Source organism: Sparus aurata, chromosome 7, assembly GCF_900880675.1.
Source record: "Sparus aurata chromosome 7, fSpaAur1.1, whole genome shotgun sequence".
NCBI classification, from domain to species: Eukaryota; Metazoa; Chordata; class Actinopteri; order Spariformes; family Sparidae; genus Sparus; species Sparus aurata.
Window position 1 is genome coordinate 25881983 of NC_044193.1, and position 27056 is coordinate 25909038.

Consider the following 27056-nt stretch of genomic DNA (forward strand, 5'->3'; position numbering starts at 1 on the left):
CACCTTGTTTTGACAAGAAAAACACAGAACTGCAGTTAAGTATCCCAAAAGTTTTAATAGAGCATTTATTTCCCAAAACAAGGAAATACTGGTTCAGACAAAATATTTGGTGAGCAGGTAAAATATGCAGGTAGTACAAGCTTATAAAAGGTGTATTTTTCCATTTGATAAAATGGGGCTCTGGACAATAAATAGAATCTTCTGGGGGTTGACAGTGAATAATGGCAGTTGGTCTTGAATAAATTCATCAACATCAAACCAAACTTGAAGTAATCTGTTAAAATGTTGGCTGCATATTTTTAAAACCTCACTCCATTTGTTTTAAATAAGATTTAATTCTCCACTTTAACCAATATAGCTTTATTTCTATAATTCTGTCTTCCATAAATAAATTATTTCTCTCTGTATCAAAAAGAGAATTCAAATATAAAGAACAATGGCTCATTGTGTTGTATGCTCTGGATGTACACACACACAAATACAGCACAATGAAATTACATCAAAGACAAGCTATGTAGCAAGTCAGGAATTATTTCATCTCCACAAATATACACAGCCTCGCTTTGCCCCCTCATGGGTTGATTGAAATACGCATTTTAAAAACAGCAACATTAAATTAAATCGGGTTTGATAATACACATACATATGTACACAAAGTGTGCCTTTATAATATACAAGTGTCTTTGTAAAAGATTAAAATGTAAAAAGCTATTGTATAAAAGATGGCAGTGATCCATTCATACGTCTTCTGCGTCTCATATAAATATGTCAAATCTCTTTTCTGACAATTTGATTCCTTGGCAGTAGCATTATACAAAATAGAGGGGAATTCTTTTACATTTGATCCAGACACACACAACTTCAACACATCCAGGTGGAGTAAGCAGATACCTCGATACAGCCCTGAACAGGGAATCAACGCTTACTGACTGCAGCAACATGGGACCTAAAGGGAACTTCATTCACATCTGGAGCTCCGCGTCCACAACGACGACGACGACGACACGAGGGCAAACGCCACTGCTCTGTGCGTCAGACACTAGTGGTTTGGTAACAGACTTCAGTCCAGGACTGTGTGCTGCCACAGCAACCTCTCCAGACCACAGTGTGAATACAGATTTGACTGGCAGCAGGACTCGGCCCACCTGCCGCTTTAAGACCAAAGAAAAATGCATAGTGGCTGGCTGACGATGCACGCAGGGCTCACTGTCGCCCTCTACAAGTAGTTGGAGGTCACAAAGCCTTGACTGTGGCTGACTCGGCTCTGGTGGATCATGGCTCGGTCATATGCCACCTGGACAGACTTGCGGATGCTGGACTTGCGACCCTCCATTATGCGCAGCTTGTCCGCCGTGTCATCCACACCCAAGGGTGTCACCTTGTCACGTGGGAGCCACTGCCTACAACAACAAAAATACAGATTTAGACTATTAGAGGCTTTGAGGATGGTGACGATATCTTCATTTTTTGTATGAATTTATAAAACACACACACACACATACACATTCATATATTTGTTTTAAAATGAAAAATAATGTTTATTCAAATTATAGACTAAAATAACTTCCAAGTAGTTACAATCCTCTTTGAATCGATATTTTGCCCAAATGCTCCACACTGGTCTGTAGAGTTACATTTGAGCATGTCTGTTTGTCCCTCACCATGTCCGCTTGTTGTCAAAGAATAGCACCAGGTAGAGCCTCTCATTGGTCTCCTCCTGCCTCTGCTCCCCAAGACAGAGGACATCTTTGGGTGGGACAGGGATGGGCACCCCATTGTGCAGCAGGCCCTCTTCAGGCATTTCTGGGTCGATGATCTGGAATGAGCGATCAGTGAGTCTAAAAGAGTACTCAGGTCTGTTTCTAGCACTCGCACAACTATTCTATGGTCTGGAGGAAATCTTGACTAATGCGTTTCTTCTTCCCTAGATTCGGTCAGTATCATCCAGATCACTTATTTAAATGCTTCTTCACCTGCTGACAGCTCATACTAGATTATGCCAATTTGAATAAGCCTTACCAGAGCAGGATAGGAGGGATATCCCCGACACTTGGCCCACACCAGTTCTAGAGGTTCCAGCTCTGTCTCATCCTCAGACACTTGGCTGACATTGCCTGCAAAATACCAGCAGGTGTCATCATCATTTAACGAATAATAAGGACATGAACAGGACATCCATACATCCATACATTTTCCCAGTAAGATTGGAGAATTATACTTTGTGATACAAAATTTCATTTGGAAACATTTCTGAGCATGAGAGAGGGAAAAGAGGATGACACACAGAGGAAACAATATAATTTAAATTCAGGTGACCATAACAAAAAAAAGGAAGGGAAAAAACCCCAACATACCGGTGTAATCTGAGTCTCCATTGACTATCTCCAGGAAGGGAACTTTGGAAAGAGCAGGTTTACCGAGGCTTCGTTTGGGTGGTGAGCTGCTGTAAGACAGCACATCGTATTGTCAATGTGTTGTCAATCATTACAAAAACAAAACAACCACTGACAACAGATACACCATGTCTTACATTTCTTTGTGGAGCACTGGACAAGGGCTGTATTCTGAGTCGGACCCGCCGTCTTTGTGCTTGATGAAGCCATTGGTCAGTCCTGAAAGCAAATGAAATCTCAGAGGAGCTGCTGCAAACAAAAACGAGACCAGGAGCAAAACTGGGAAAAAAAGGGGATATCTAGGCACACATATCTTCAGTCTGAATCAAAACAATGCAACAGTACAGTGGTGAGAGGGCAGCATACATTAATCAGTGATAAGAGCGGGTGCAGGGGTGCAATTTGGCATATTTGTTTTGTTGATCATGTAGACTGAGGTAGCAGAAAACAAGTTCCAATGCTAGCTTGTTTCCTCAGAAAGAGGGCTCAGGGTATCTGACTGTGACACAAAATTAAAGCTGCAATATGTAATAGTTTTAGCTTAAGACGTTCAAAAAAATCACTAAAATTATAAACAGAATGTGAAGAAATAACAGTTTTGACATTAAAACAAAGATGTCTATGTTGTGTTGCAGAGACATCTACTGAAGTTAGCATGCTAACCAACTAACACTGGCCCTGAAAACCTTCTCTAAGAGGTGCAAAGCTCCTGTGCTAGCAGCATAAAATGCAACATCATCAAACTTGAGTAAGCTTCATATGTGATCACATCCTAGTGAATGTTATCAGAGAGAGAAATGTGTCAGATGTCAGTAACTGAGTGAAGCTTCTCACCACTTTCCAGTGTATGATTTGATGTCTTCTCCAGCTCATTATCTGACATGTCTCGAATGGAGTTGCATTTTTCATTGAGTGCAGGGGGTCCTGGACTTTTCTGGGGGGTCTTAGATGGAGTGGAGAAGGGTGTAGAGGATGGGGTACTGGTTGCAGAGTTGGGTGCTGTTGGGGTGCTGCTTGTACTGTCGTCCTGCAGTCCCTTTCCGTTCAGCAGCGGGCTGTCTCTCTCTCTTAACAGCTTAGTTACATTTTTTGCCTTCTTGAACAGCACTGAGGTTCGTCGTCCGACTCCCCCGGTGGTTGGCCGCGGGGGGGCGCTGAGCTCTGGTACGCCGTTGGCCACCACCTGTCCTTCACTGTGCAAAATGGGAGGAGGTGATGCCGGCCACTCCTGTGCTTTAGTGCAATTAATGTTCCCTGTGGCGCTGTCTGAGAGGTCATCTTCGAGCTTTAGGCGTTTGCAGGGCCAGCTGGGGGACTTGGGCTCCCCTGTGATTGGCCGGAGGGTGGGTGGCTCTAGAGGTGCGTCCCCTTGTCGTGGAGGAGGAGCTGGCCCTGTAGGTTCCAGTGTTGGAGGCGATGTGGATTTAAGGTCTTCTGGAAGATGAGAGGAGAAAAATGAATTAAACCTCACTCTGCGTCTCCATGCAATGAATGCCCATTTAGTATGTAGTGTGATGTGGCGGTGTAGTATTCACACTGGAAAATGGTGTCACTTCATCATGATTTCATTCAGTCTAACCACAGCCCAGAGGGAGTTGAGGTATTCTGTAGATATGGAGGACCTTATCAAGACGAGTGAGTATATAACTTTGCTCTCACAACTGTACACCAGCAACATGGTAACATGGCAGTTATGATTCAACTGACACAAATCACACTGTTCTGCTGCTCTCCTCTACGGTATCAAGAGACTGTTTGACTTGACTAGCCTGTAGTCAGAAGTGGGATGATATGGCATGACTGTACGTGGCCAATGGAGAGTGGTGAGTCCATGAGAGTGATGTATAAAAGAGGTGCAGACATAGAGTGCACTGGGAGAGAGGAGTTGTGAGGCAGCCATGGCTAACGAGACTCTGTGGGCCCCTACTTACTAGACTGGAGACAGTGGGGTGGTTGGGGTTGGTGCGTGGGGGGGACCCTGGCTCAATTACCTGAGGACAATGTTCCGTTAGCTCATGTTCACAACTGGTCTCATTGAATAAAAGAGGCTTTTAAAGGTTCATGCATTGGCAATTTCATACTGTTGAAACATCACTGCTTTTCATCACCCACCTTTGTCCAAAGACAAAAGCCCGTTGTCTGCCTTGGCGTCTTTGTCCTCATCTTCCTCGTCATCTTCATCCTCGTCCTCATCGTCTTCTTTCAGATGTCCATTGTGAAGGCTGTTGCGGGGGTGCTGGCCCTGCCTGTAGCGGATGTTGTTGATCTCGCGTCGAAGCAGGCGGATGCGTCGAGTTCGGGCGCCGCTGCATCGCATGGAGGAGACAAAGTCGAGCTTTTCTAGCAGCTCCTTCAGCTGTTCCTCCACCGTCATATGAAGCCGGTTGTCTGGATCCAGCACACTGTCAACTGGACACAACAGGAAGCAGTCAGGAGAAGAGTGAAGATAGCATGCATTTTCCACAAAGTGACAACAAGAATTAGTTTAAAAGGGATCTTTAAAAAAAAAAGAGAAAAAGAAAGTTTTAAATTTAAAAATGGTGGCTGATTTGCTAACTAACTACACATTCGCAAAGGTGAGTCACATCAGTACTCAACACTACCAAACTAACAAGAAGAAATCGGATTCCAACATTGACTTGACATTAATATAATTGACTCCATATAAATGTATATTATTAAATTACTGGTTTATGACAACTGCTGTGGAACTTCATTCATCGGTTCATCATAGCTAGTTATACCGTTTTCAGACACTGTATAGTGCCATTACTTAACAAAGTTACATCTCCAGGATGAAGAAGAGTAATCAGTAAAGCATCACTAAATTAGTAAATCAGAGAAACGACTGAATTGACACAAAAACAAAGATCCTGTGAGAAATCTGCTCAAAATAACCCAGTTAATGCCCATTAGATAAAAATGTCAGACTCCACTCTAACTCCACTACAGATACAACCTGAAATCCAGACATATACAAAAATAAGACATGCATCAGTGCCTTATACTGACAGCAATGGTGCCAACATGAATGTTGAACACATGAACAGAGGTGTGACTCATCTCATTCAAACTGAATAGAGAACATGCACTCATTCAGTATTTCATATACACCGATTCCAGGACTGAGGTAAACAATTCACATTCAGCAGTATTTAATTGAGAAATGCATCACTTATTAACAAACAGCCATTAGACACATTTTGGAGCAGGGGCACTCGGTTCTCAGCTAGAAATAAAAATAGCATTAAATAAAGTAGTATTATTTCTATTTAGGTACAATTTATAATAAGGTGAGTCCATGCCAACTCACTGAGGGCCTCCCAGTTCATGTCATGGATTTTCATGATGAAAACATCTATGAAATTCATGGGACCTTGTAAAATCCTATAGTTGTACTCCAAATACTTAAAATTTTGAAGCTCAGAGAGTTTAAGATGAATATTTTGTCCAGACACACAGAACAGAATGACATCACCTATATGCCACAAACCAAGCTATTTAAAGCAGTCACTTGCACATTTCCAGAACCCAGTAAAAAACAGGCTCAGCAGGTATCAGACATAAAGAACACCTTGAAGTCAACATAGTACAAATATCTAGAGATGAAATTAAACCACTGAATGTGACATTACAGCCAGTGAAAAGTGTGACAAAATAGCTCATTTCAAAGAATCATTACAATGAAGGAGTAATAGAACATCTTTCAGTCTTTGACATACACATACAAGGAATCACAAAAATGCTGAAATATAGCTCAGAGGGCCAAACTTAAAAAAAAATCCATAACTTAAAAAGTATTTGGAGTACAGCCATAGGATTTTGCACAGTCTCCTGAATGAAATTGAAGATTCAAACTTTTTCGAGAAAAATTGTGATTTTGGGTGAGTTGGTGTGGAATGACCCAATAGCACATCATGCTAATCAGATCTGAATCTGAACTAATTTGTTATCACATCAATTTAACTTTGAGCTGCATTGTATTGATGTAAATGTTTCTTAATTGCACTTGATCATAGACCATGTATCACAATAAAGTATCTAATCATACTAGAGGGATACATATTGACCCCTATCCAAAAGTACAACAGACGTGTGCCTCCTCCTTTCCTGCTGAGTACCATCACTGTGACTTACCATCCTCCCAGGTGCAGCTGTAGAAGTTTCGTTTCTGTGGTGACTCTGGGAGGAGCATGCCCGTGTCCAGGTCCAGGCCAGTGTTGGTGGCTTGTCGTTGGGCATGGCGCAGTACGGCTCCCCCTAGGTCTCGAAGACGCAGTGCTGCCCGGTGGAAGACTGTGTCCTTGGCATTGTAGAGGAGGCAGTTGGACACCATCAGGTTGAAGTCGGCCTCCAGGTCAGCAACTGAGCGGTAGGCATGACTCTCCAGCTTAGCGAGCATAGTGGAAAAGTCCATGGGCTGGCTGATGAACTCTAGGTAATCTGGGACCTGTGGATGAGACAGAATGGTAGAGAATTGATGAGGAGAGTGTTGGCAAAGTGTAAAGAACCAGACAGGTGGAAGAAATTAGTCCAAGTTACTCGTTGAGTAGTTTGAATGACTTTATTTCCAACGTTCTAGAGCGCTGCGAAGTGAGAGGGGTGAACTGATTCCACAAATATTTACCATTTGTTTTTACCACTGACAATAATACTCCTACAGCTCCCTGTTTAGGAGCAGTAGAGAATATCCAGAACTGGGTTATTTGATAATACATAAAAAAAAAACATGTTTGAGTGCATAATCAATTCAGGGGAGAGTTTAGCGCCAAAGGTGCATTTCAGCAAAATAAATAAATACATTCTGCCACGTGCCCTATTAACAGTGGGAAGGATCTAAATATTACACTGTTGATCAATCTGATGTCCAGTTTGCAGCTCAAGTTAGTTCACCTTTAATCTAAGGATTCAGCATCAATGAAGCATGTTATATCTTTAGTTAATTCATGCTTTTGACTGACTTTTTCCCTGTACCAACAGAGGCCAAGTTCCAATAATTTGAATTGGTGTTAGGAACATAAAACTACGGGGTCTTTGTATTATCTTTTAGAGCCCTGTGTTTCTTTGTTCGGTAACACTGGACATGTCATTTAAAGAATCCTTGAAATGGAAATAAGAATGGGGAGAAACACTCCTCTCTATTTAAAATGCACCAGGTCTCAGTGTTGTAACAGTGAAATTACCTCCTTGATATTAACTGGCTCAGCAAAAATCTGGGCTGTGTCCTTTTCCTGTAGCTGCTCCAGAGTGGAGCGGAGCAGCACCAACATCGGAGTCAACTGCATCTCCAGAGCGGCCTGGTGAACTTTGACCTTAAATTAACAGAGGATATGCATGTGATGTCGGCATACATGTAAACTGCAACCATAAATAATTTAGACACAAGTTTATACACACAGAGAGAGAGAGAGAGAGAGAGAGAGAGAGAGAGAGAGAGAGAGAGAGAGAGAGAGAGAGAGAGAGAGAGAGAGAGAGAGAGAGAGAGAGAGAGAGAGAGAGAGAGAGAGAGAGAGAGAGAGAGAGAGAGAGAGAGAGAGAGAGAGTCCACAGGTTGGAATAGAACCCAGGCTGCTTCTGAGGATTCAGCCTCTGAACATGGGCTGCATGCTCTACAAAGTGAGGTACCAGGGCATCAAACACCTTGTAAATGCTTGTTATTTATGCACTTTAGATCTTCAGCATTTGCAACATTTCAGAGACTAATCTTTGCACATTACCTGTTCTCGTTTGAGTTTCTCCCTCTTGCGGATTAGCTCTACCAACAGCCTGGCTTTTTCAAGGTCATGCCGCAGCTTCTGCCAGTATCTCAGTGCTTCTCTTGCAGCAGAAACCTTCTCATCCACCTCAGGCTATAAATTACAACAAATGTTCTTATGTTCATTAAATAAATATTGTAGAAGAGATGTATCTTAAGGCAATTGATCACTGTAATTATCTGAGTACAAATATAGGTCAGAGTATCAAAAGTTTAGTTCTGTTTCCTACCCTGACCTGTTCAGTAGTCCTTTGGGATTGGATGTTAGAGTGCAAACGCCGGACCAGCGGCACACCATTCCTCGACTGACGCTTCAATAACCAGTAATTGTGCAGCCTCTGCATGAACTGGTTTTTCCTCTGGAAAATTATTCCTTTGCAGAGGATATTAAGCCTGTACAACAAAAAAAAAATAATTACAAGTTTGTACAATCAACATGAAAGACATCAGCCCTGGCACCTCTGCCAAAGAACAGTTTCTCATAAATTTACACTCATGCTTATATCAAATACTATCAAATCCAAAAATCTCCACCAAAACAGTGATTTGCTTGATGTTTTGTGCTTCTCTAGATGTGTTATACATTTGAAAAACATCTTGGCTAAAATAAAGAAAAAAATAACAGTTTTTTTGTTGAACAAGATTTCAGTTAATTCAAAATAAAGGATCTAACCTGCTTGTAGGGATCTGAGGCACTGTCACTTGCGCTGGTGACTCTGGACTCTTCTTCCCTTTCTTTTTATCCGTCTTGGCATCATCTTCAGACTTTCTGCCTTTTTTCGGTGTTACAGGACCCTCTGTGTAAGCACTCCGTCCTCTGCTCGCCCTCCCTCTGCTACCCACCACCCTTCCTTCACTCTCCTCATCTGATCCGGTCTCTTGTCCTGGTGGCGAATGGACCTCACAAAACGCTGTTTTCTTGACAGAGAACGTGGTCCCGTTCACGTTTGTTTCTCGCACAGGATCGATCTTCATAAACAAGCCAGCGCGCTGGGCACACGTGACATGAAACGCGGTGTAACAGTTGGCCTTATGGCACTGAATTGATGCGCCACGGCCTTTTTGCTTACACAGGTAGCAGGTCAGTTTCCAGCGAGCTGGGGGAATGTTATTGACCCCTTCCACTGGTTCTAGAAACACTGTGTTGGCAAAGCAGACTTCAGGGATCCAGATGGCACAGACTACATGTGCCCAGCGTCCATCACTTGTCTGCTTGAAGGCGCCGCCACGGTTTGGACATAATACACAGTCAACAGGTTTCTGAGGGGACTGGAGGCAGCAGCGGCACAGCCACTGGCCCTCAGGGATGTAGGGCACTCCGTAACACTCCTGGTGCACAGCCAGGTTGCAGGAGTCGCAGAAGAGGATGACGTTGCTGTTGAGGCACTCATCATCCAGGCACACGCAGCAGAAGGCATCGTCGTCAATAGTGGTTTGGGAGGGCGCCCGACTGCGGGCTTCCTGGTACGCCTCCTCCTCCAGCCGGTCCACCAGCAGCTCAAAGGTGTCTGGTGAGACAGCTGAGTATCCCTCTGATGTCCGACCAGCATTTACCATCTCCAGCCAGGCAGTGTCCTCTTCGTCCATGTCATATTCTGCCTCAGCTTCCTGCTCCTCAGCTGAGCGTTCAATGTAACGATAATATGCCGTAGGCAGAGGAGGTGCCTCGACTGGTGTGAAGGTTTCTAGAACGTGAAATTTAGGTTCAGGGAGGGTCATGTGGTGATTATGTGATGCATTCATCTTTTCAGGTGTTTGCGGATGTGAATTGGGGCAGTGGTTCTTGGAAGGTGGTGGCGATTTGACTGGAGGACATTTTGAGTCTTTCCTGCGACCTCTAGGTGTAACAGGTTTGCGGACTGTTTGGGCACTGCTCGTAGGAGATGACGTCTGTTCACTGTTCTCCTTGTTGCTGTTACACTCACTAATGTCCTGAGCCATCATCTCGTCATCGGTAATGACCTCCAAGGGCTCCAGAATAGAGATGCGGTGAAGCCTGCCATCCAGTTCCACCTCCACCACCTTCTGGGCCTGGGCGTATGTCAGAGTTTCTCTGCTTGGAGAGGCTTTGAGGCTGTAAGGGGATGGGGATCGTTGACGGGCACCCCCACGCCCACCAACGGTCCCATTGGGCTTCCTGACATCAGCTCCACCTCCTGCAGCCACCTGGCCTTTTCGACGTGGCTTCCTCATAGGCCACCAATCACACGTTCCCTCCTGTAGGTTTTAAAATAAACTGTTAAGTCAGTAAAAAATATAATACTATAAAAAATATATACTATAATAAATATAGTATACACACAACATATTCTTGTACTTCATACAAAAACATTGTGTATAGTGTTAAAAATAAGCATTTCATGGTGCTACAGTAGAATATGAGAATGTTCTGCCATTTTTCCAACTTTTAAGTATAGCATTCAAAGAAAGACAATGCCCAAGTTAAAACGTTTTGTTGTGTTATCTTAACTAATTGTCTGGTTATTAACTTATTTGTATACAGCCAGGTTCACAGATTCATCGCAGCGTAATTTCCCAGTGAGATCATAATAAAATATTCACAGGACAAAGCAAAATCTTATGCCATTGCTTTAACAATGGCATTAAAAAAAAAGGCTTGAAGATGCTTAACATGATTTGACATTCTTGACATATTGAGTCATACCAAAAAATCTCTGTCGTGAGTTGTATTTTACTGCAGTGTTCAGGCAGGACTATGGCCAGCATCACCTGTGGTGTAAAACATTCCTTCACACACCTCAACTCGCGTTTCTCACTCAATCAGAGCGGCTAAAGGCAAAGACCAATGTAGTGACAGCTGTCAATCTGAAGGTTAGACTTAACTGTCAAAATACACAGGGCCAGTAAAGAACAAATAATCTGTAATTAGATTCTTCTCGACTTTATCTCATAAAATGTTGGCAACAACTATCAGGACTCCCCACAACAGAAGGGCTCGTCCAATCAGCTTTCAGGATGGTTTGACTGATCCACCCCAGAGCCAATCAGCGTTAAGAGTACGGCGGTCTCAACTGCTCGGTGTCCTTATTTCGGGAGTAAAATGTCAGCCATATTTACAGTTTTCAAATTATGTTAAAAGCCCTTCTACGGCTAAATGTTTGAAGCAGGTTTGTAATATCGAAGCAGTGCTTCATATGTTCAAGTTGGGATGAGAAAGGCTCTCTGACATAAAGGTGCAGAGGCAAGTTAGATAGTTGAAGATACCAGCTAACAGCTAGCCAACCTGCTAACTTTAACAAATGGGCAGTACCAACGTTAGCTGGCTTGATATTTTTTAACGTTGACAAGGAGCTAAACAAGTTGAATTGTTTCTCGCTAAAATGGAGTTAAAAGTTATGAGCTACTTTATAATAAAGCAACAGTGGTAGCAAACATAGACCTTACCTATTATGGCAATTGAGTGACACAGGTAGCTCGACAGCCGGCGGTCTAAAGCCGCTTCTACAGTAATGGTTGCCTAGCCAGCCGCCTTACTTGCTGTAGTCCTGGAGCTAATAGCTACCGTTAGCCAGCTACAGTTTGCTGGCACAGCCGGTATATTTCGCCAATTTATAACGCTTCCGTTTCTCCACAACGCGGCGTTTGGGAGGCGAGAAGTCAATCCCAAAGGTTTACTGATAATACAAGCGGTATAATTGCATTAAAATTTTGAGAAACAGCTTGCTGTCGACCCAATTTTGTGAGAAGGAGAAATGGTAGCCTCTTTCGGCTAGCTGGCTAGCTATTTGGGTCTAGAGTATGTGCTACATCGAAATGAGCCAAAGTGAAAACACAAGACTTCCGGATACATCTTTCAAAATAAAGTCCTTTTTGAAGTCATGTTTAAACTGCCAAAAAAATCATTACATTTGACGTGAGACCGAATTGAATGTTTTTCCATGCTAACACGTCCCGTTCACATTATTCCATTGCAGTACAGTACATTCATTGGCAGACTGCTTTAACATTAGTTATAGATAAAGTGAATTGTGGAAAAATGTCACGCACTGGCAGCATTATGGAGGGAGGCCTAACTATTTGGTGGGCTACAAAATGCAGATATTAGTTCCCACACCTTTTATTTACATGTCTATATTTTGTAATTGACTTGATGCGCCATGATTCAATATATTATTACTTTACATATTATATGTATTGCTTTTAAGTAGTATTTCAATGTTATCTCACTATTTCCTGCTAGAAAAACGCTATTCTCTTGGGATGTCTGATTTTATTGCATCCCTCCATAGTGCATGTAATGTTGTGTTTTGTATCTAACTTGTTGTGAAATTGTGTGTTTGGCGGCTTTCGTTACCTGTCACTTTCTATGGTGCAACTTAGGACAAATAATTTTAAAACACTGTATTGCTTTTTCCTCAGTCTTGATCTGACGAATAGGTGCACAGAATGAGAGAACACTTTACCCATTTAGGGATTTGTATAATTGTACGTTCTTTTATTTTGACGGCAAAATGTCTACCTTCCGCTTTTATGTAGCCTGTGGGCTACCTTGATAACAGTAGATTGATACAAGTTTAGCCGGCCCCCTGAACGTCACCAGGCCATGATTTTCGCGCGCAAGCCACTTAACGGGGTCAATGACAGATCACTGTTTGTGCTGATCCTGGTGCATCTTTACTCTTTCTAAATGTGTAGATTTTAATCCAAACAAGCCCTTTCAAAACAGTGCCCTGAACTAAACCCGGATGGAGTAGAAACCTGATACCCCATCCTGTCACCACCTGTACATAAAGCATGTGCACACACATGCAGGCTTCTGGATTGAATTGTTTATTCTATTCACATGCACGCGCGCGCGCACACACACACACACACAGACTCACATGCTCAGAAATAGACCCTTGTCATATTTATATAACACATTTTAAATGAGCCTATGGGCAGCAATATGTCCAGTGCAAAATCCCCAATCAAAAAGATGACACAATTGATTTAAAAGAATACCGTTAACCCTAATGAATGACCTCTATGCAATAGTATACATCACACACTCTTAATGTACCAGGAGATTGGCTTAAAATTGTTTGCAAGACTAAAGTTACAATATATACAGCATGGCAGAAAATATAGTAGTATGTATTGATACAAGCATCATAAAAACTGTCAGGTCATATGTGCCACCTGATGCTGATGGCATATTGCACATGCACACAGTAACTTCTAATATTATGGAGCCTTTGTTGGTCAGTACTTTTCAGGCCATTCATGGGTAAAACAAGGACGCTGTCCATTGCTAATAATTTCAACCAACAACATACGAAGATTACATTTTCCTGTACACTCTGCACTTATTTTAAAGGATAAACTCATCCTGAAATTGTTGAGGTTTCGTAGTCCACAAAACATTTCTGAGTTTGAAGTTTCAGCGTGACAGCTTTCTCCTAAACACCTGTAATAGATGGAGACTTGTTTAAATTGTCACAAAACAAAAACAAACCCGAAACAAAACAAGACATAATATGGCTCCATAAAGCTCGTCCGCGGTAATCCAGGTCTGCAGAAGCCCTTAAGATCCCAAAATGACCTAGTTAGACAATAATCTTTTCTCAGGCAGCATCATTTACACTTCGCTGCAAAAACAAAACTTCATGCACACCTTGTCTTATTGTTTAATTGGAAAACATTATCACAGTAAATCTTACAGTAAACCCTGTGACATTTGGTCACATTAAATTTGCCAGACAATCCACTGATAGGGAATGTGTAACATGAAGAGCAATCTAAACACAATAAACAATTGCACATGACCAAAAAACAAAAAACAAAAAAAAAACAGGTGTGTGTCAGTTTTTACTCTCTGAACACTAATTCAATATCTAAACATATCCAGAGTGTAAAAGAAATAGAGTGAATCCATGGCTGGAATATACAAGGGCACCAGTGGCTGTACGTGTGAGGGCATCAGTAGTTACAAGACATTCGTCCGGTCACGGAGACATAGTCAGGGTATTTTTCCTCTTGGAGTCCCGCCGAGGGAACGGCACAAAGCTTTTCACCTCTCTGAAACATAATCCTGTGGGCATAAGGAGGGACACCTTTTATTTTCTGCATGTGCAGCGTGCTCACAACTTCAATAATAATTTAAACGGAAAGCCATTAGAGGTATATTACATGGCATTTTACACATTAATTATGAATTATTACCACATTAAGAGAAGCCCTGCAACAGAACGTCTATGTAGCACATAATCCAACACAGCCTTCAAGGTAAACGCCATTTGAGAAGCTTGACAATGCTCTTCTACTGTTTATCGGATGCACTTTAAGAAAAGTGTATTATTACTGTTTACAGTATATCTTTCTTGTAAAGCAGCATAGAAATAATGTCTTTCTACATTTTGTGGAAGTAAAATGATTGTAAATAAATGAGACAATTACTGATACTATAGCACATCCATTCTATAATATCTATAAACGACAGGTACTTATAACATGTATATATAAACCAGTCAAATCTGATCATTATATTATGGAAATTTCTTTCGATAATGTTCACTAATTCTTTTTCACTTACGTTTCCACTCATCCAGGGTCATTGTGGCGTTGTCATGGCTGTCATCGTATGGCGTAGGCTCGGGAAAGTCATCTGGGTCCCTCAGGATGTCGAAATATGGGTGCTCCAGAGCTAGTTCGGCTGTGGGCCTCTCATCTCCGTCCAGAACCAGCATCTTCTCCAGCAGGTCGATACCTTCAAATGGCCAGAGATACAGAATAATGCAGCAATTGGATCAAACATAAAAACAACCAAACTGTGCATGTCAGTCAATATATATAACACTTTTTCTGACATTAGCTATATGGTAGGTGGTCCCCAGCATGTCCAAAAGTTGTACATTGTACCATTTGTTTTGTACCTATCTAATGAAACAAGTTCAGTTGATTCTAAAGATACAAAAAGGAAGAAATCCTGCTGCTGCCAGTTTTCTCCTGTCCTTGACCACTTGTTTAGAGCAGTAAGTGGAAAAGCATTCATGAAAAGGGAACAATGAGAGAGCTATAATGGTGTTACATCATTCAGAGACAGAAAGTGGTCAAATAAAACCTCATAAGCAAATGAAGCACATGATTACTTCAACAGCAACTGTCTGTAAAAGACTGCACTCTTAACTAAATCTGTCTACCTTGTGATTAACATGTTCAAAAAAACGTATGGACCATTTGAGCCAAAGTATAATGCCTAAACTCACCCTTTGCACTGGCTCTGGGGAACAACGTTGAGAAGTCTTTTCTTGGGTAGCGAGGAAGGGCTTTGATATAATTTTTGGCCTGTTTTTGAAAAAAAAAAAAAGGAGAAATGAAGTTAGGCATCAAAAACAACATCTGAGAAGATTGCAAGATTACTGTCGTATGATAGCATGACAATTATAAATACAATTATTTATCATCATGTCCTTGTTTCTTGGTTTTGAAAAATGCTATACTGAAAATGCTTGTATTCAGATACAAATTTAATTACAAATCACTATCACTAATATATATTGTATTAGCAATGAAATTCAACCTCTCATAACTGGGACACATTCTTTGAAAAAAAGCAAACAACTTGTTCCAGATTGACTGTTTGGCAAAGACAAAACCCCCATGGATATAACTTATATTTCTATGATTCATTTCCACTTCTGTAAATAACTTGATTTTCCATTTCCCCTTCTTTCTAAATGTCTTTTATTGAGGCCCTGACTTTTCCTTTAGTGCCACCCTCAGGACAAAACTATTATATTTTTACTACCACCATGGGTGTGCAGTTGTGGTCAAAAGTTAGCATACACTTGTAAAGAACATGTAGATCATGTATAACATGGCAGTCTTCAGTCCCAATGATTTCTACAGCTCAGTGATTTCTACAGCTCTCTCTTTTTTTCTGTGATGGAATGAAAGGAACACATACTACTTTGTTACAAAAACATTCATGAAGTTTGGTTTAATAATTAATATATTACAGGTCTTCTGAAAATGTGAAAAATGTTATGGCGCTAAAATATACATAAGTAACTTTTACAATCAATTAAGGTGATTATGGAAAGTTGTGTGAATCAAATTTTCTTTGTAGCGTGGCCTCTTAACTTCCTTTTTGTGATTCTGATTGATAACTGCTGGTGACTTTTCTCGGCCAGTTTTATAGGGCTTGTTTGATACACCCATTAGACTCAGCACCAAACACTACACTAGGAATGTCTAAAGAAAGAGAACAGAGATCTGAAAGAGCACATTATTGATATAAACGTGGTAGGAAAGTCACTTGGAGCCATTTCAGAGCAGTTACTGGTCCCAAAATAAACTGTTCAGAAAACTTTAAGTATAAAGTGCATGGCACAGTTGTGTCACCACCACACAAACTATCACCTGCTGCTGAGAGAAAATTGGTCAGGATGGTCAAGAGTCAACAGAATACCACCAAAAAGCAAGTCTGCGATAAATTCGAAGCTCCTGGAAGACAGACGTCAGTATTCACAGTGTGTTTTGCATCAGCATGAGCTGAGAGGCTGCCGTGCAAGAAAGACGTCCCTGCTCCAGACGTGGCATCTTTGAGCTCGACTGATGTTTGTTGCTGATCACATGGACAAATAAAAAACCTTTTGGAGGAAAGTTTCATGGTCTGATGAAGCAAAAAATGAGTTGTTTGGCCACAATGAGCAGCAATACTTTTGGAGGCGAGAAGGTGAGGCCTTTGAACACCAAACCTCCTGTCAAGCATGGTGGTGGTAGTATAGTGTTGTGGGGCTGTTTTAGATCTGCTGCTCTAAAGAAAGTAAATGGAATAATGAAAAAGGAGGATTATCTTCAAATTCTCCAGGTAAACGGAAAAAAGGAGAAAAAAAAAGGAATGGATCAATCAGGCTACAGAGCTATATAGGTTTTTGAATGGCCTTTCCATAGTCCAGAACATGTGGACTGTGCTGAAGAAACAAGTCTTTGCCAAGAAAAACGAATTTAGCTGAACTTCACGGATTCTGTCAAGAAGAGTGGTTACTAACTCAGCCAGAGCCCTCCCAGAAGCTTGTGGATGGATATTAAAATAACTTATTGAGGTGAAAATGGCTGAGAGACATTAACCAAATGTTAAAATTACTGTATGTACATTTTTGAGCCAGCAGATTTGGCCATGTTTTCAAAGGACCTATAATAAATTCATTACAGAGCCAAACTTCAAATAAATTAATGTTTTTTGTGACAAAGTAGTATGTGTTCATTCCATTACAGAAAAAGAGATCTGTAGATTTCACTGGAACTGGCGACAGCCATGATATACAGTATGTTCTTCACTAGTGTATGTAAACTTTTCACCACGACTGTAGCTTAAAGAATATTAAAATCTTCAATTTGTTGTTGTTGTTGAATGCAAGGATGCAATGTATACAGCAACCTCGAAGGGCTGCTAGTGAGACATAAGCCTTGTTGATATTATTTTCCTGAGCCGCAGTGATTGATTTAGTCTATCGCGTTCCAAATGATTTAAGAGAGATGAAGCATTTTCACTCTGAGATATCACTGACCCCTTGGCATTTATTCATTTATTTAATCTGCTCTAAAGTTGATGAATATCATCTACTGGGATGAGTGATTTAAAAGCCACCTCAGTCAAACTGTAGTTTTGTGATATACATGTATATTTACGACACACTGTATTACGCCCTACCTCTTGCGTGTCCAGTTTCTGTACGAACTCTGGTCCGGGTACTCCAGTCACTTTCATGATCTGTGTCAGCTGGTCCATGTCTGATCATAAATGCATAACAATCAAGGATTTTTAAATGTGGGATGTACTGGTGATGCCATACAACTATACATAACTAATTTCTCATTTCTAGTTTGCACTCTCTGGTCAATTTTATATACCCATTTTTATTATTTGTAAATAACAATTCACTGCCACACTGTTTATAATTACATGTTAATTTTGTACAATATTATGTTCATATGTATATACAAGTCTATTCTATTTCTTACCTTTTAATTATATTGTTTATTTTTTACTTTTGTTATTGTTTTTTATAATACTAGTGTCCGGGAAACAAATTTCCCCGTTTGTGGGACAATAAAGGAATACTGATTCTGATTCTAATTTCAATTAGTAAGCGTCCACTCAGAAGCAGTGGAAAGTGTGGTTTCGAAGCAGGTTCATAACAGGATAATAAAGAAAACTATAAATCACTAAAGTAAGTGCATCATGTGCAGAGAAAGAACATAAAAAGCGGTCATAAAACATGGAGAAAAAAGATTGAAGTAGAAGCTGAATTGGATGCTGCCTGAGGAAACGTGTTTCTTTTGCTGCATGCAATATACTGTAATTACCTTTTGTGTTCTAATCCTTACCTGATTTACAGTGCCCTTCATCAAATAAAACCGTGTAATCAAGCTGCTTTCAATCACCTTTATCATTGCAATGATTTAGCTGTGATATAAAAAAATTGATGGAAGGCATACAGCACATTTTCAATTCTAAATATGGGAAAATTTTTCATTATTTCGCACTGCACATGCTTCAGAAGTTACTGGTCCAGTGAAGGGACAAAGCAGATGAAAGGATACAGTCCTTTCCTTTGAAGAGGGTTTTTCCGTTGATCATTTCTGCCATGATACAGCCCACAGACCAGATGTCCACTAAAATAAACACCAAAGACAAAACACATCAGTAAGAACCTGAGCAGAATACACATCACTGAGAGCGTTTCAAGTTTGGCTCAGTGCAGCAGAAATGAGGAAGGTGGCATTTATATGCCAGAGCAAAGTTCCTATTCAGAGAGACAGCGAAGGATCCATTGTGCTGTTTCTGCTGGGTGAGTAATACAATCCTATAGAGCGTTTTAACTTGCCAGACTTGCCTTCTGTGCTACATTCCATTTTGGAGATGCTGTTTACAAAATGAAAATCCACTATCTCTAACAGAAGCATAAATCCTGAGGAAAGTAGGTTTCACTGCAGTGACAGCTCTGTCATGGAGTCTCAGCACTATCAGGCTGCTGTCAGACACGTCTGTGTCAACTGCTGACAGATTAAGGGGAAAAAGATTTATTGTCAGAACGACACCCGTGCTACTTTAAAATGTTATGCGCCGACGACAGGATTTATAAAAACAAACTGCTGACCCATAAAGTACCGTGCACTGCAGACCATCATTAAAAAACAGACATGCCTCTAAGTTTTCAAAAAAGCAAACAGTTACAGCACAGACAGGCCGACTCAGCCCTTAGACAACAGCAAGGATGGAGGTAAGAATATCGAACAGCTATGATTGTCTTGCCAGTCTGCGTGTAGTGCATCCAGTTCAGAATGACCTCAGGCGCCCTGTACCAACGGGTCACCACGTAGCCCGTCATCTCAGCGTCAGTACTGCGAGCCAGCCCGAAGTCCAGGATCTGCATCGGAAACAAAGAAATCAATCTTAGTCTGGAACATGAACACTGTATATGACAGATATCTATAAAGTTTATGTATTGTTTGATAAGGGTCCTTTATTTATTTATCTATTCATATTTTCATACATCAATAACACATGGTATTTCCTCAATATTGCTAATTTTATAGCATATATATTGTATTTGATCACATTCTTCTTCCTAGCTGAATTCTATTTAATTATGCTGCTGCAGCTGCCCTGTCACTTCACTTCTGTCATGTTTTCCTAGTGCGATCCTTCAAAGTACAAACCTTCAGTTCACAGTCCTGGTTTACAGCCAAGTTTCCAGGCTTAAGATCCTGTGAAAGAAAATGAGCCGAGTGATGATTACTCATTGCATATAGTGATAAACAGCAAATGATAGCGTACTGTTTGTACTGTGTTGTATCAAAACTAGGACTTTGTGGCTATGCATGGATCAGCTGTTTGCTTCAATGCAACTGTGGAGATTTTAAACAAGGACTCAACAGCGTGACTCAACTGTAATCTGGCCACAAGAACCGCTGCAGCATTTCTGCAGGGTCATTCATAAAATACTGTGACATAATGTGTGATAAGGGTGGCACTGTTAGTGAGTGGTGATAATGTCGGAATTACGAGAGTAAAAGCAGGAACAGAGTGTGTGTAGTGATTGGTTTTCTTACAGTCTGAACACAGATAGACAAATATCCGGAGCTTAATTTTTTATTACTCATAAATGTGAGCACAGTATTTGTAAATTTGTGCTTCCTGTAAAAAAAGGAAGAAAATAATTGATTTTATCATAGATCTTGCAGATTGAATTCCCCTACAAATGTATTACAATTGCATTACAACTGTCTTTGAACGACCACAAGAATAAAACTAGAATGGCTCTCAGTAGAGTGCATACCTCTGCAAAGGCCCAAATAGTCCCCTTTATCCACATTATATTGTTCTCACACCTACAGTAGGGTCCAACAGTCTGAGAACACGAGCCGTAATACTTCTATTTAGCATTTGTTGTTTTCATTACAAAAGAGAATATAAGCTTAGAAATTTGAGTAGAAAGTCAAATCTATGAATCCTTGATAATCGTAGTATCTTTGTATTTGGTATTTTCCTTTTGCCTAAATGACAGCATGCACTAAGGCTGGCTGAACCTTACTCCACACACACACACACACACAAACACACACACACACGCCCACAAGCGCTGGCACTAGTGCTTAAGGGTGTGACCTAACATCTCCAGACATGCTGTAGATCATCAAAGAGTGAACTCATTCTACCTGTTGGGGCAGAGTTGGTTTTGACTCAACAGCAATGACAAATTAACCCAACATTCCCACATCTTTCTTTAATACGTGAAGAGGTGCATGTCTGCTGAGTACAAACCACTTTAACGTCACAGTTTTTTTTAACAAAGCCAGATTAAAGATATCGTTTTTTGGCTCTCTACAATAACATTTGACTTGTGCTTACCCTGTGGATGATGCCAGCCTTGTGAATATACTGCAGAGAGGGAGAGACAAAGCAGAAGACGTTTCAGATTTATGTATAATATATGGCATTTCATTATAGTGCTTTGTGTTATTTAATATTCCTGTTTACATGATGTTTTATTAGCATGTCTGTTTGCTTTATCAACCCGTCTGACAACACTTCTTGTAGTGGCATATTAAGTTACCTTGTCTAAATGAAGTCTTTAGAGACGTTTGATCAAACACACTTTAGGTACATGGCATATCTATTAGGTATTTTTATTGGTTGTTAATCATAAGTTTGTTTCCTTTTTTCAAATAAAATTTAGCATCCTTTCAATCTATAATTATCCACCATGAGTTTGTGTTATTTTGTTTATTTAAGGCACAATAGGTCGTCTCTCCACTGCACCCTTCCTTATATGTCGGCATACATGCAATCAAAGAGCACAAATCTCTTTAATATAAAGTCTATTTCTAGCGTGACTGTTACGTAAGTGCCTTTTAACCTTGAGTTTTTAATTAGTTATAATGATACTTCATGTTGTCCTTTCTGATAAACAGTGTGTTCCTGTATGCCTCCCCAGCTCACCCTGAGTCCACAGAGCATCTGGTAGACGAGAAACTGGACCTTGTCTTCGGAGAGATGACCTCGCACCTTCGACAGGTCAGTAAACATGTAAGGCATCACCAGGTAACTGGGGAAAAGACACGGGGAGAGGCGGAGCGAGCAAGAGAATAAATGGAAAGTGATGGATGGTATGATTGCGTCTACTGAAAAATTCAACCAAACAATTACACTTTATTATATCCACAATACAAGTTGACAGCATAAAGAATGCCAAAGAAACAGCTGTCCTCCACCGTCTGCAGTCCTTTTACACACCCAGTGTTAATGCTGCAATCCAGGTCTTTGCATACTTTCATTAAGGAGCTTAGGCTTCTTGTGTATGTTTATGTAACACTCCTGTTTATACAAGCTTCAACGTATGAATCCTCTCTGTGGCATTCACCTAATTTGCTGCTACAAAAGTCTTAGTGAGCAGTTCAATGTACTTATCTTACTACTTAGTCAGAACAAAATAATTCATGAATTTGAATGAGTATCACTGAGAATCAGCGTTATGCTATATAACAATTAGCCTAAATGATAAATGGCAAAATAAAACTAAATGATGTTATATTTTCATGTATTTTTACATTAAACTGGCATTTGACCACTTTTTTGCTTCTAGGTATCACCCTGAAGTTAATTATGATTTTGCCTTGATATTTCCCGCTAAAAGAAGCTCTCATTATGGCACAAAGGAAGCAAGTCTGTCATTACACAACTAAAATCAGAATGAGGCGTTGAAAAACTTGAGTAACTGTGGAAATTCTACACTGCAGGAGACAAAGAAGGTGAAGCGGGGGAGTGATAGAAACTGTGGTAGAACAAAAAAAGAGAGCACAGGCAGCCATTCGGTCAAGCGAGAGCACTGGTGTTGTGTTTGTTCCCCTGCTGATAGGTATTTCCCCTTACCACCAGGACTTGAGAAGGTTCAAAGCCGTGACCTGCCCACTTATAAATACGACCATGTGTTTAGCTTTGCTTTTTCACAGCACTGAGATTGGGGTTACAGTAACTTTGTTGCTTTGGACAGTAGCCATGTTGCTAACGGTATGTTTACAACAGCAGCGACAACAGCAATGCCACAGGGACACGCTTTTTAAAACTGTAATGTTTAAAAGGTATTTTAGAGTTTACAGAACTTTGTGCCATAGATAACCTCAGCTCACTGTCAAATTGCTTACATGATCAACTAATCTGGTAAATTTTATGATGGCCTTACTGGGCTCCGTAATCAAGACCTACGGTTCTAGCTTGACTTGTGGGTTTTAGTCTCTGTAGTAAATGTGGCACCGAAATTATTCTTAACAGCATACAATATCAAATACACTATTGGCTAGAAGTATGTCGACACCCCTGTCCAGAACTGTTATTTATTGTGCTGGATACAAAATTTATACATTGGTTCCATTTGATGCAGTGGTCTTTCATAGGATCCCTCAGCTGATAAGAGATAGAGCAGGGATCCCCTACTACATATTTTGTGTAAAAATCAAACTGTGCCTACAATACTGTCTAGGGTGGCCTACAGTTCAATGTGCAAACAAGTAGGCAGTGGGGAGGGATCATCAATGTTGTGTGTCTTTTAGACACTTAAATGTTTGAAAAAATAAACACTTATGAAACAATAATTTTGCGGCCGCACTTCAGTAACCCTGTGGACCCTATAGGGGTTGTGGACCCCTGTTGAAGACCCAGGATTTAAGGGAGGCCTTAATGCACTAGTGGCAATAGACCACACACAAGCCCAAACCTGTTCTGGAAAGGAAATTACTCTTGAAAGTCTTCCATTGTTAAATGGGGCATGATGCACATACAAATTGTTTAATCCGCCCCAAAACACAAAGCAATCCTTGTTCTCAAAACGTTCTGTAGCAAGCATTTTTTTGGGTCTATACTAAACTTGCAGGTAATTGGAGGCGTTTCCTGTCTCTGCCTGAGGGCTTCGCTAATATGCTGAAAAATACTCACAAGTCCTGCATGTCATCGAGGCACGAGGCAGGTGTAAACACATCAAGAAGTCCGATCACCTAGTTGGAATGAAAGAAAAAGGTAAGGAATATCAAGATAAAAATCAAATGTTAAAACTACAGTCTGTTAGAGGAAGAAGGAAATGCGTTTTATCCACTCACATTCTCATGCTTCATGTGTTTGAGCAGTCGCAGCTCTCGGTAGGCCCTCTTAGCAAAGATCTCTGACTGGAAAGGTCTGTGGAGCTTCTTGATGGCCACTTTCTCTGTAGTCTTTTCATTTATTGCTGAGCTGCGGTGAATAATGGAAGAACAAGTCATTAGCTCTGCGCTCTGAGTCTATCTGTACTGTCTGCTTTCACTACGATTTCCCTCTTTTGAAGTCAGTGCTGTGAGACAATTGCATGAGGTTTCACTCTTGCTAAGAAGTTCTGCATGGACGGAGAAACTGTTAGTGAGACTCATTCTCTAAATGAGTGGGGGTGGTCTGTGGTTTATTGAGTATCAACATATAAATGTTTGGCAACTCGTGATGTGCATGTCTGCAGTGATCTGTAGGGCACCAAATCGTGGGAGGAAGAGGCTTGTTAGGCTATTTGGAGCCACATCCACCAACACACATTACACGGACCACTTGTGCATAGTGCTGTGGACAACTAATGTGGAATATCAAAATCAATTTTAAAAGGACAAACATAAACAATAAATACAGTACATTTCACACTAACATCAGTTAAAATGTTGACTATGTGCCTGAAAATTATTTCCCTCTTTTCCGATCTTTGCAATTTCCCTGAAGTCGGTTTATGAGAGACGTGTAATTAGGCAAAATGATGCTTAATGGTGTTGGGCCGTGATCCCAGTTCATCAGATGGTGCCTCTTTAAAAGGCCAGATATTTTAACCTTTAACAGATCACAACGCCCACAGTATGATGCTTAAAACCCTGGTAGGGGGCCAACGTCTGCAGCGCTAACAGCAGATGCACCACAGTCTGCTATAATGGATGGTGAACCATCTCCACTCTGAATTTTCACATTCATAGCGTCATTGGTCAGCACCAGACGAATGATCTATGAACACCATCAATGGGTTAAAAAATAAGGATCAGACTGGCCTGACATCAAAACTGCCCATAGTGCAATGAATGTTCAGAGGATGTCGACCAGCAGCTGTGCAATGGAATTACAAATAATCCCATTTGCTGGCCTACAATTCACAAAGATGTACTGAATGTAAAAACGTTTCTGTGGTGCAAGGAATATAGAGAAGTTTGATTGGGAAGGGCCTGTGGTCCACCACAGTACTGAAATAGAAGCACTGTGGTGGCAGCATATCAAGGCCAGTCACTTAGCAAACTAATAAAATGAGGAGGAGTCTACATTCTACTACACACATAATTCTGATGCATTTATACTGAAGTATGTCATCCCTAAAATGCTTTTAAGGAGTTTAGTACTGACAGTATTGGTATTGAGCATTTTATAGAAAATTTCAAATGTCCTGTTTTGTCTACAACCCAAGGATACTCAGTTTAATGTCCCAGAGGAAAAAGATACCAGGAAACATTCCCATTTAAGAGGCTTGAATCGGAGAAATGTGAGGTGAGGCAACATAATGTAATCTCCTGGAGAGATAGCTGATCCATCACCAGGTCGTCAAATATTGACGCTTTGGTTCGGCAGCTTGAGTTGGACACCTTCCAGGAAGTTACACTTAGTTGCTTTAATTGAACATATTAAACAATTCGAAAACATAGTTAGCCATAAATTTAAATGTTGACTGATTGAATAATCAATTCATCGTTGCAGCTCCATTCATGACCATATTCATATTTTTAAGACCATGGCAATGGCCCAGACTGTAAGTTGTGCAGATCCCAGTGTTTGTGCAATGTTAGTATGAAACTAAATAGCAGCCTTGTATGTATAACAATTGTATTTGTACTAGCTTTTACACAATTTTACCCATCTGACTTGTTTTAATAGCTCTAATAGTGTGATCGTATAATGGACCACCTTTGGAATGTTATAAACAGCTTCTTCAAAAGGCCTTTAATGATGGGATGTCACCAATACTTCACATTACATCACAAACAAAATGTTATGCAACTTTACCACCAAACCTGCAGCCTCTGTTGACCTAAATACTGATTTTATTTATCTAGTCAGCTGGATAAAGAACATTGTTCGTGTAAATCAATAATATTGATATTGAGTGATGCCAGGTGCGTCCAATGTGTTTTCTATATTTGCTGAAACAGACCTGTGAATGTCACAACAGCTAAGACATGTTTCCACTGACTCCATATATTCATGTTTAGCCAGTAAATTAATGTAGTTTATGTACTGTGTGTGTTATTACAAGTGAATACACACATATACTCTATACAGAAAACAAAGAAAAGAATATACGTAGATAATATGCATATACACATTCATATGCAAATGAAATATGAGCTGTGTCTGTGGCTTCCACTATGTATCACTGCATCTTGTCACAGCACGTAGAAATCAAAGTGCAAAGTGGCCATCTTTAATGCTGGCACTCCATCTCCTCTGTTACTGTACAGATAAACACTGCATGTTATGAGATAGTACACACATGGCGTGTGCTGTTGGAATGTGTTTTAAGGTGTCAGGTGTGATATGTACCTTGTTAACGTGGGAGTTAGTAGCTGTGTCATCATGTGTTGACGGCGCGTAGCTGTACAGTACACCACACAAGCCAGGCCCACCACGGGCAGCATGCAGCCAGGATAGCTAACATTAATGAGTGCTGAGATAATAAACACCGTTCACACACACACACAGAGTCCAGTCCCAGCTACGACACACACTTCATGCAGCGTTCAGTGAAGGACAAGTCACTCACCACACGGAGCCGTACGCCCCAGTGCCTATCTGCTTGAGCCGTGTGTATTTCTCCGGGACTTCCCACACCGTGCTGTTGATTTCCTCACGGGAGAAATTCGCCTGAGCCTCCATGATGTAGAGGATAAGGCGAAGCTGGGGAAAAAAAAAACTTCTCCCCCTGTACGTCTGTCACTTGTTCAGGAGGTGAAGCGAAACACTGCTCAACTACCAGGCAGCGTGCTCTACACCTGGCTTCCGTTAGAGCTTTTCAAAATAATGTCCGCGTGGGAGGGGAGACAAACAGCTAGCTAACATGATGCACCAAACCTGACCGAGCATGAGGCACATAGTTAGATAGATAGCTGGTAAGTATTTTTTCAGTCTTTTGGCTTCCTTTAAAAAAAATTGCGTTTGAAACAGGAGAAAAACTGTCAACTAGCTAAATGTAAACAGGAAACAACACTTTTAGTTAGATTTTTTTTATCTTTATTTTTGTAGTTAATGTTCTATTTGACACTCATTTTAAGAGGCTACAGGCCAAAAGGTTGCTAAATTAACTTTTTGTCTAGTGGATGTTAAAAATAATAATAACCAAATAGATTACCATTGTTTA

The 27056-nt window shown here is 40.7% G+C and overlaps 2 protein-coding genes across 6 annotated transcripts; both read right to left on the reverse strand.

Annotated features, from left to right (window-relative positions):
* Positions 1 to 35: 35 nt before the first annotated feature.
* brpf3b (bromodomain and PHD finger containing, 3b) lies at positions 36 to 11946 on the reverse strand. Of its 5 annotated transcripts, none has more exons than XM_030422245.1 (13): positions 11554 to 11946; positions 8822 to 10365; positions 8379 to 8541; positions 8111 to 8242; positions 7577 to 7705; positions 6531 to 6843; positions 4506 to 4802; positions 3228 to 3824; positions 2531 to 2612; positions 2355 to 2443; positions 2020 to 2114; positions 1662 to 1816; positions 36 to 1400 (listed from the first exon to the last, which is right to left on the reverse strand). In XM_030422245.1, the coding sequence occupies exons 2-13, from the start codon at positions 10339 to 10341 to the stop codon at positions 1217 to 1219; spliced, it is 3756 nt and encodes a 1251-aa protein (XP_030278105.1). In that variant the 5' UTR covers positions 10342 to 10365; positions 11554 to 11946; the 3' UTR covers positions 36 to 1216. The 5 variants fall into 5 exon arrangements, with proteins under 5 accessions (XP_030278105.1, XP_030278106.1, XP_030278108.1 ...); XM_030422246.1 differs by having other exon boundaries at positions 2355 to 2440; positions 3228 to 3827; XM_030422248.1 differs by having other exon boundaries at positions 2355 to 2440; positions 3228 to 3827; positions 8385 to 8541; positions 11554 to 11945.
* A 977-nt stretch (positions 11947 to 12923) lies between these two features.
* mapk13 (mitogen-activated protein kinase 13) lies at positions 12924 to 26715 on the reverse strand. The gene is made up of 12 exons (XM_030422253.1): positions 26463 to 26715; positions 23752 to 23881; positions 23591 to 23649; positions 21602 to 21707; positions 21011 to 21040; positions 19819 to 19866; positions 19412 to 19526; positions 18700 to 18771; positions 17807 to 17886; positions 15357 to 15435; positions 14684 to 14857; positions 12924 to 14182 (listed from the first exon to the last, which is right to left on the reverse strand). The coding sequence occupies exons 1-12, from the start codon at positions 26573 to 26575 to the stop codon at positions 14097 to 14099; spliced, it is 1092 nt and encodes a 363-aa protein (XP_030278113.1). The 5' UTR covers positions 26576 to 26715; the 3' UTR covers positions 12924 to 14096.
* Positions 26716 to 27056: the final 341 nt, after the last annotated feature.

Coding starts and splice junctions, on each gene's coding strand:
- mapk13 (XM_030422253.1), bottom strand. CDS start 26,575: ATGGAGGCTCAGGCGAATTTCTCCCGTGAGGAAATCAACAGCACGGTG. Junction 19,867..21,010: donor AGGCTGGCATCATCCACAGG/GTAAGCACAAGT, acceptor TTTCTTTCACAG/GATCTTAAGCCTGGAAACTT. Junction 14,183..14,683: donor GACCCTGGATGAGTGGAAAC/GTAAGTGAAAAA, acceptor TTATGCCCACAG/GATTATGTTTCAGAGAGGTG.
- brpf3b (XM_030422244.1), bottom strand. CDS start 10,341: ATGAGGAAGCCACGTCGAAAAGGCCAGGTGGCTGCAGGAGGTGGAGCT. Junction 8,243..8,378: donor GGACTACTGAACAGGTCAGG/GTAGGAAACAGA, acceptor TGTAATTTATAG/CCTGAGGTGGATGAGAAGGT. Junction 2,613..3,227: donor AAATCATACACTGGAAAGTG/GTGAGAAGCTTC, acceptor ATTTGCTTTCAG/GACTGACCAATGGCTTCATC.